Here is a 10,039-nt window from a genome sequence, read left to right as displayed (position 1 = left end):
CTGTATAGACTCAGCTACGCAGAAATGGGACAGTCATTCGTGAAGAAGGACCGCGTATATTCTCTAGTTTTTGTAATGCCACAGCCTTCCTAAATATTCAAACAATATTTATTGTAATTTATGTGTGATAAGGATTAACACATGTATTGTCTTTATCTCAAATCTACAGTAGCCTACCTACCTGTCTGTCTTTCTCTTTTGCTAGTCCTACTTGAGATGATGTAAGAAGCATCTTAGGTCAAGCGCTGTGTTTCCAGCAGTGGCTGAGTGCTGTTGTTTTCATTCGCTGTAACGTTACAGAGCACTTAATATTATTGCCAGAGGAATTTTAGAGATCAATTATATATGAAAAAATCAGGTCAATGTTTTGCTGAGGGATAGGATTCAGAAAAAAAAGATAATTGGCCCAGAATCTACACAGGAAATAATGAAGAATACATTTTGCTCGACAATTATACAATGATGAAACTATCTTATATGTTATTATTATTATTAAGTAAAATAAATAAATAAATAAATTTGAAACATTCCTTTGGACCCCAGTGTAGAAATTACTGTAAGTAATAACATTCTCTACGTATAAAAGGTGACACATTTATTAAATATAGAGAGAAATATGATATAATATTGCATATATATATATATATATATATATATACAACTTACTGTAAGTAATGTAATATATATATTTGTAATATCATATAATTATAATTTATGTGTGTGTGTGTGTGTGTGTGTACATATACAGGTGCATCTCAATAAATCAGAATGTCGTGGAAAAGTTCATTTATTTCAGGTATTGAGTACATGTACAGTAAATGAGCATACTTTCCAGAAGGCCAACAATTCATTAAAAATGTTTTTTTTTATTGGTCTTATGGAGTATTCTAATTTGTTGGGATAGTGAATTGGTGGGTTTTTGTTAAATGTGAGCCAAAATCATCACAATTAAAAGAACCAAAGACTTAAACTACTTCAGTCTGTGTGCATTGAATTTATTTAATACACGAGTTTCACAATTTGAGTTGAATTACTGAAATAAATGAACTTTTCCACGACATTCTAATTTATTGAGATGCACCTGTATACACACAAATATCAGTAGGTAATGTAATAACAATGTTTGTATGTATACAATTTATAAATGTATTAAATATATAGAAATATAATATATAATATGCAGTAATATCATATAATACATGCACACAAATTACTGTAAGTACTGTAATATTTTATTTATATAAAACATACAAATTACTTTAAGTTGCGATAACAATCTGTTTGTATAAAAGGTGATAAATGTATAGAAAATAGTAATAAATTATATATACACAAATTACTGTAATATTTAAATTACTGTGATATTTATATACAAATACAGCTACACATTACTGTAAGTTGTAAGCTTCTATTCTAAGCGAGACTTTTCCTGTGTAAGACTCCCGTGCAAAAATTATCTTTTTAAGAACTAGAAATTATATATCTTTCATATGTTTTGTCATCATTCTCAGTTTTTTCCCTCCTAATGTATGCGTCTGTTACTCAAATTTATGTTATGAACTGTGTGATCATTTCACTGTAAATGACGCTGTAAACTTTCGATGTTGTAAATACAGAGTATTGCAGCACTTCTTTTTTTTTTTACAATAAAATAGTTTTTCAGCTTTTTTCAAATTTTTAAGTTGTATTCAATGTGTTACGTGCCGTTTCTTTGTATTATTATTATGATTATTATTTATTTAACTAGGAATTACCTATTAACCTTATTATCTTGCCTAGTCACTATTCACTTCCTTTTTCTTCAGTCACCATGGATAATGTGTACACATGTCACACGACTGCACGCCAGGAATTACTGGTAGTACCTTTATCTATCTCATTTTCTTCCTTTAATAAACATGCTTCAGGACCGCGGAGAGCGGCCTCGCGTCGGAGCGAAGGAACGAAGTATCGCGAGTCTCGAGGCCTGATTTATTCAGCATCGCACGCGCTCATCCCTCGCGGAACGGATGCTCATCGACGCGCGTGCGTGTGTAGGAGTACCGTGACGTGGTTGTTTTCACTCCCATATTCCCAATATCATCTCCTAAGTAAGATAACGGATTTGGAAAACATCCACATCACAAGTGCATCGATCACTGAATGGAAAGTGGTTTTTTAGATGCGAGTGGACGAGAGAAGGTAAGGCGAACGGTTTCCACCGATTTTTTCACATTTATGTACTCAGAACAGATGTATTGTGTCTTACATGCAGGTGAAATCAGAAATGCCTGCAATCTTCGCTTGCACGGTTGAATAAAACACCTCCCTGTTCAGCACCATCTTTTCCCTTGAAGGGCGCTCTGCTCGACCTCGATACCGCTCTGAAATCAGTGAAATGCTTTTGCTACATATTCTTTTGCTTTTGTTTTCTCTTCCAAATCTCATCTTGCGTTTTATAATGATACCTCCCATTTGGATGAATGGAATAGCCTATAACGTTATGGCAACTAGATTATCGTTTCATATCTGTGAACCACCCCGGCGACATGCCCTTCACATTGCAACCGGGTTTGGCTCGATCCGAGCGAGAAAAACCGACCAGCAATCGTTGATAATAATCGCTACAAATAAACGGTTGATAATAATCGTTACGTATAAACGCTGCATGATATATAATTGGTTAAAAATATAGCCGCTACGTATAAATGTTGGTGAATATTCGCTACAAATAATCGATTTATAATAACCGCTACCAAGGTTCGAATTGTTCGAATCATTCTTCATTCTGTTTACTCTAATCGTGTCGTCTTGACAGTTGTATGTGGTCATGTATACCATGAAATAATGTATGATTCCGTTACCAGGCCTCATTAACCGGTATTCCTTATACATTTTAAGGATCAAATCAGAGGTTATGATAATAACAATCCACCGTTTCAGTGTGCAATCACTAGGTTTATATGTTCGGAAATATAGTTATATTACTGTTTTACTTTAGCATCATGCAAATACCCTGATTGCCATGAACAAATTAAACCAGTATTTGTAAAGTTTTCTAAAAATGTTAGTAATCTAAACTTGGAATATGAATCTTGTTTGGAATATTTACAGTGAATTAATATATATTATGTGAATCTCTAAACATAAGTCATTTTAGGTGTAAAAAAAATAAAGCTAGGTTCAGTCGATCCCACGTCAGTTTGGAGGCAAACTTGGAAATTTCCTGTGGGCTTTTAGAAATTGTTTTAAGATTTGTAAGCTTTGGATTTATAAAATAACTTTTTTTGTGGTAAATATATTTTTACCTTTTGTTCTACAAACACAAAGTAATACCTGAAAAAGAATTTTGAAGCTGCAGTTTTAAAAAATCAGTAAATAAAAAACCATTCTGAAAATAATGTGCATGTAAACATGGTCAGTCTTGCAGGCTGCTTAAGGCTTATAGATGTCATGGTTGTAATACTGAATAAGGAATCATTTGCTTTACTAGGGATCTAGCTTGTGTGCTAAGTTGTTTACTCAAGCTATTTCATTGTTACCAGGTTATACTTAGTAAAGTTTAGATAGATTTCAGAGGATAAGCTTCCCTTTCACACTGGAATATACTAATGAGGTTATAACCTGTTGTATTATGAACACTCTCTACAGTGTTTCATTCAGTATGTGAATTTGCTGTGTGTCTGTAATGTGTTTTTTTTTTTTTTTTTACAGGTTTTTAAATATTAAAGTTTGACGTTGGTGATCTGAAAAAAGAATCTCCATGGCAGGTGAGAGCTTACAATTTTCGTAATCCAAACTGAATTGTTAACATATTCAAGTACCGTGGTATTTACATGGTACTGTAATGTACTGCATGGTCCTACCATGGTACATGTCCAAATAGTACTAGTTTTGTTGGTGAACCAGAACTCAATGAGTTAAGTATTAATTTGTGTTTTTTTTTCACACAGAAAACAATTTCCCACCTCTTCCACGGTTCATTCCACTGAAACCATGTTTTTACCAAGACTTCAACGAGATCCCAGACCATCAGCGTACAATGTGCAAACGACTGTATTACCTATGGATATGTACGTTCATATTTCAGCATATATATTTTTGCAGTATTCTCAGTGCATATCGTTTAATGTTCATTGTGGTGTGTGCACTGAGTAGATTGCAATCATGTGGCTTTATTTGCATTACAGTGTCACTTTTGTTTTCACTGTAAACACTGAGAGAAAAAGACACAGGAAAACTTGTACAGACAGGTTTTGTATTTTGAACTGTCAGTCCACAAGTCAAAATGTGGGGTGTCATATTACTCTTGTGTTGCTGTCCCGTTTACTATGCTATAATGAGAATCACAAGCATTAGATTTGCTTTTGACATGTAGGATATTTACAAAATCCCTTTTTTGTTGTTGGCTCACAAATTGGGAACTATTTTGAAATGGGTCTGGGAGTTGAGAAAGTAAGTGTTTGTGGAGTTAAATGCACATTTGTATTTGTATCTAAAACATACTATAGTTTTGACTTCGATTACTTAGCATATAGCTTTGGTATCTGCCCTGTTCCAGTAGATGTGGTAATTTCAGCTTTCCTTGTAATGTATTCACCTACAACATCAAATTGTGAAACAAATGCTATGTTATATATAAAAGATATTTAGTTCTAACGGAATGAAAGGAGTTTTTAAATTAAATTAATATTTTTTTCACTCACAGTAAATAGTGCCACCCTAGCAGTGAACCTGATTGGCTGTCTAGCATGGATGTGCGGAGGGGGCGGGGCAACCAATTTTGGGATGGCCATTCTGTGGCTGATACTGTTCACCCCATGCTCATACGTGTGCTGGTTTAGGCCCATCTACAAGGCCTTCAAGTGAGTTCAATTAATGTTGTGGCTTCCGAGATGTTTTAAAACAGTCTTTGAGTTGTAATCATGTCATTGTGCACAACCCCAATGCAGTTCACTCTTTCTTTCATAGGACAGACAGTTCTTTCAACTTCATGGCATTCTTTTTCGTCTTCATGGCGCAAGTGGTGATTAGTATCATCCAGAGTGTTGGAATCCCAGGATGGGGAGTATGGTAAGAACTGCTTATTGTGTATAAGAAATTAGATAGATAGATAGATAAACTATTATGATGGGTTAAATAAACAACTCAACATGCTAGGTCAAAATAACCCACTGTTGGGTTTGTCCATATTTAACCCAAAAGTGGTTTGCAAAACGACCCAAACTGGGTTATTTGCAACCCAGCAGTAGTTTGGACACATACAGCAAAGCTGGGTCAGTTCCAGTTTGAGTTACCCTATAGAAACTCAAATGACTCATGTACTCTCTTGCGTCATGTAATATTTTTAGCGCACATATATTATGGTCTGTTTAGGTTATATTAGGATGTTACGTTCTATTCTGAATTCATACAAGCTTTGCATGTAGTTTACTTTCTAACTACCTTGTTAATGAGGAGAATATGTCTTCTTTATGTGTTTGTATTACAGTGGCTGGCTGGCCACTATCACTTTTTTCAGCACTAATATTGGCTCTGCTGTTGTTATGCTGATTCCAACCATAATGTTCACTGCCGTGGCTGTTCTCTCGTTCATTGCCCTCACCAAGGTACTGTTACTGTTCCTCCATCATCATTGTTTTGAATATACACAGATCTCATGATATTTCCTAAAATTCAAGCAATTACTAATTTAGGCTGTGTGTAATACCTTCACATTAACAATATTGTTTTTTGTTGATTAACATAATTTTTCTCCAACACAGTAATTACAGTAATTAATTTCTCCTGCACAAAAATCCTCAGTAATCTCACATTTTCTCTAGAGTTTCTGAAGAGGGTCTTGAACTGTGCTCAGATTTACAAAAAAAAAAAAAGTTTATTTTAAATGGTTAAAAACACTACTATTTAGTAACAGAAGTCTTTAATAGTATTTGTTTACTCTTATTAATATCTGCAATTTATTGATTATTGGTTCTATGAAAATAATTATTGGCTTACATATCAGCCACAATATTTAATTATTAAAAATACACAACTAATTTAGTAACATTAATAGTTAACAAATCTTGAAATATCAATTTTTATACTATACATTATAAGGTTGTGATAACTAAATGCTTTAAAACATTCAAAACCTTTGATTTTAGTGTGTGTTTTTTTGTTAGACAAAATATTATAGAATCATATTACTTTTATTTTTTATTTAATATCTATATTTATCGGTTATTGGTTCTATGAAAACAATTATTGGCTTACGTATTAGCCACAATTTTTGATCTTTGAAAATACTAATAATTTAGTAACAGTAATCTTTAAAAGCAATTGAAATTAATAACCATTTTTATACAGTACATTATAATGTTGTGATGCCTAAACTCACTTGAAAACATTTGATTTCAGTGGGGGGTTTTGTTATTATTTCAGACAAATATTATAGAATAATCTTTTTATTTAATATCTGCCATTTATCAGTTATTGGTTGTATGAAATTAATTATTGGCTTATATATATATATAAGATAATATTTTTAATATTTAAAAAAAAACACTAGTAACAGTAGTCTTTAACAAGTGGTTCCCTCTCGAGCTTCACTCAACATCGCGGAGCTTCTCCGCTTATGGGAACTCCTTCCCTTCCAACCTTTCCTGAAGTCCTATTGGCTCATGCCAGTCCAAATGACTGGCCAATTGTTGTGAAGTATGCAAATCAGTATAAATGTGGTGCACACGACAATTACGTCAGAATCTTCTCCTTCACTTATTTGTTCATTTCTACAACCTGAAGAATGGCTTCGTTCTGCGCGGGACCTATCGACTTGCCAGATCAGCTTGGCCCATGCTGAGGCACGTTAGAAGAGTCCGACTGCGGGCATTGTGCGGATCTGCCAGCCTGCGTGCTTTGTACTCGCCGCAGCGTGGCTCGTGGCTTGTTTGGGGTGAGGCCCACTGCTGCCAGCATGCCACTGGTGGGCCCCCCCAGCCACCTCCCAGAGGCGGGAGCATCGACTCGCCGCGCCGCCATCCTCAGCGGTCACCCCGTTCCCCAGTCACCTTCCCCAAGGACTGCTTCCACCCTCCTCCGAACATTTCAAACTTCGCCGCGCCGCCATCCTCAGCGGCCACCCCGTTCCCCAGTCACCTTCCCCGAGGACTGCTTCCACCCTCCTCCGAACATTTCAGACATCGTGTTGTTCGGCCGGGAGGAAGCAGATGAGGACTCAATGTCCATCTCTGCCCTGACAGCGAGGGGCCCCCAGACCTCCAGGAGGAGCTCGTGAGGATCATGACGAAAGCTCGACGAGCAAGTAAGCTCGACTCCTGGTATTTTAGATCCTCTCGCCGACAAGCTGATTCGAGGGTGTTAGTCCCCTTCTTCCCTGATGTCCACGAACAGCTCATGAAGATGTGGTCTGCACCCCAATCGATGCGCGTCCACTCGAACACGCAGGCCATATTCTCACACATGGATGGAACGGAGGCCCGCCGTTAATGACCTGCACGCGGCGACGGACTTTGCTTTAATGGCCACGAAGCGCGCCACTCAGGAGATCGGTAAGGCGATGGGCTTTATGGTCATCCTTCAGAGGCACCTATTGTTGAACCAAGCTGACCTCAAGGACGCGGACCATAAAGTTCTCCTTAATGCCCTGGTGACTCCCTCTGGCCTCTTCGGTGATGCCATGGATTCCATTGTTGAGTGGTTCGCGGAGGCTCAAAAGCGTGCCAAAGCGATGAGCCATGTAATGCCGAGGCGCGCTTTCCAGCAGCAGACCGCGAGATCCAGGTCTTCTTCGGTGCACGGCCCAGCGCAGAGGAGGGACAACAGGCCCGCAGACGCTACTGCGACCGCTGCTCCCCCTCGCCAGGAGCCGAATGTGCGGAGGAAGGTGTGGGGACCCAGGAAGAGGCACCACGACCAGCAGAGGAGCCCGCGCCGATACTCCTGCCTGCTGTCAGCTGCCAAGCTGCCATCCTGACAGCACGGAGAGGAGGGAAGTGTCCGCAATCGGCCCAGCGCCCACGCGCCGCAAGCTGTCCCGAAATTGTTCAAGTTTGTGCTTGATAAACATGTGTTCAATAAAAGTGCATACATTTGCACAAAAAGAGCTCTTTCCTCCTCACTCAGTCAATTCAGCATGGCTCGCCCCGCCTCAGAGCGGTGCAGAGCCGCCGCCCACACAGGTTATCGCAGCACTTGCCAGCGCATCCAATGACCAAGCCGCTAAAGCCACTATGTCAGTTCCTGAGCGCGTGGAAAACTATTCCCGGAATCTCGCACTGGCTACTCGGTGTGATAGAGCGTGGGTACGCCCTTCAATTCAGATGCAGACCACCCTGTTTTAATGGCATGGTGCAGTTTCTAACATTGCCTCGAAATGCCCTGGTTCTGAGACAAGAGGTATGCAGCCTGCTCGAAAAAGGAGCGATAGAGCGAGTCCATCCAAGCGAGCTGGAGAGCGGGTTTTACAGCCGCTATTTCGTGGTACCCAAGAGAGATGGGTACCAGTACTCTGTTCTTCCGTTTGGGCTGGCTTTGGCCATGCACACTTTCTCGAAGTGCATGGATACAGCACTTTCCACCCTCAGAGCGAGCAGGATGTGCATTCTGAACTATCTGGACGATTGGCTGATTTTAGCTCATTCACGGGACACGCTAGTCAGCCATATAGACATGCTGCTTCGTCACTTGGAGTCCCTAGGGCTATGTGTGAACATGCAGAAGAGCATTCTCGAGCCAATCTATAATGTATCTGGGAGTGTACCTTCGACGTATCTTCGACTCTGTGCGCACTCACCTCTCTCGGGAGCGCTTTGCGGCCATTTTGTCTTCCCTGTGCCATTTCAGGCTGGGCAGCTCTGTTCACTTGAAGGAATTTCAGAGGCTGCTGGGACTCATGGCAGCAGCATCAGCGGTGTGTCATCTGGGTTTACTACACATGCCTCATGCTCTGAGGCCGTGGCACAACCCAGATCTCTTCAGCTGGGGAGTTCCTCTGGGCTTGGTGATGTCGCGCATTGTGGTCACGACGGACGCATCGACTCGCGGCTGGGGCGCATTGTGCGAGGGCATGCCGGCTTCTGGGCTGTGGTCAGAACCTCAGAGCCAGTGGCACATAAACTGCTTGGAGCTGGAAGCAGTGTTCTTAGCTCTAAAGGATTTTCGGCTGCAGCTGGAACAGCGGCATGTACTGATTCACACCAACATGTCTGTGGTCTCGTACATAAATCACCAAGGAGGTGTGCACTCCAGGGCGCTGTACAAGCAGGCAGCGAATCTCCTGCTATGGGCGGACCGTCACTTTCTCTTCATCAGAGCAGCTCACATCCCCAATCTCCTGAACCGCGGAGCGGACATGCTTTCGAGGAAAGGGATTCCTCAAGGAGAGTGGAGGGTGGAGGTTGCACCCAGAGTCAGTTCGGATTATTTCGACCCGCTACAGAAGAGCGGAGGTGGATTTGTTTGCGATGAGCGAGAATGTGCACTGCCTGCTGTTCTTCTCTCTGTCTCACTCCCCGCTGGAAAGGGACGCTCTGACATCGCCTTGGCCAGCAGCCAGGCTGTACTCATTTCCTCCGATCAAGATATTGCCTCTGGTGTTATGCAAGATCAGGGAGGAGGGGGATTCGGTGATACACGTGGCCCCGAACTGGCCGAACCAGCCTTGGTTCCTGTACGTGACAGAGCTGCTGGTGGCACCGCCTTGGCCAATCCCCATCAGAAAGGAATCTATTGTCTCAAGCAAGCGGCTCGGTGTGGCACCCGAACCCGGAGTTATGGAGGCTTCATGTGTGGCTGCTTCGGAGATATCAGAAGAGCTGAGCGCCCTGCATTCTTGTGTGTTCGGCATGCTCGCGGAGACGTGGGCGCCCTCCACGAGACGTTTGTATGCCCTAAAATGGGGAGTGTTTGTGAAATGGTGCCGTGATGTTCATACCGACCCGGCTGCTTGCTCCGTGTCGGATATTCTGCGTTTTCTACAGTACAGACTGGATAGTGGATCTCTACCATCAACACTGAAAGTCTATGTGGCCGCTATTGCCTCGTTTCGTTCCCCGCT

At 40.9% G+C, this 10,039-nt stretch overlaps 1 protein-coding gene across 1 annotated transcript in view; it reads left to right on the top strand.

The window, feature by feature from the left end:
* Nucleotides 1-1,900: 1,900 nt before the first annotated feature.
* LOC107712511 (secretory carrier-associated membrane protein 5) overlaps nt 1,901-10,039 on the top strand; it is a 12,220-nt gene continuing 4,081 nt past the window's right edge. Inside the window, exons 1-6 of the mRNA XM_016517784.1 lie at nt 1,901-2,181; nt 3,694-3,749; nt 3,933-4,052; nt 4,688-4,844; nt 4,951-5,052; nt 5,471-5,588. Coding sequence (XP_016373270.1) covers nt 3,743-3,749; nt 3,933-4,052; nt 4,688-4,844; nt 4,951-5,052; nt 5,471-5,588 — 504 coding nt within the window. The 5' untranslated portion in view covers nt 1,901-2,181; nt 3,694-3,742. The remainder of the gene's footprint in view (nt 2,182-3,693; nt 3,750-3,932; nt 4,053-4,687; nt 4,845-4,950; nt 5,053-5,470; nt 5,589-10,039) is intronic.

The sequence above is a fragment of the Sinocyclocheilus rhinocerous genome, unplaced genomic scaffold (assembly GCF_001515625.1).
Source record: "Sinocyclocheilus rhinocerous isolate Xijiao unplaced genomic scaffold, SAMN03320098_v1.1 scaffold1259, whole genome shotgun sequence".
Classification (NCBI taxonomy): domain Eukaryota; kingdom Metazoa; phylum Chordata; class Actinopteri; order Cypriniformes; family Cyprinidae; genus Sinocyclocheilus; species Sinocyclocheilus rhinocerous.
The sequence above is the reverse complement of the archived record's forward strand: the minus strand, read 5'-3'. Positions and strand labels throughout refer to the sequence as shown.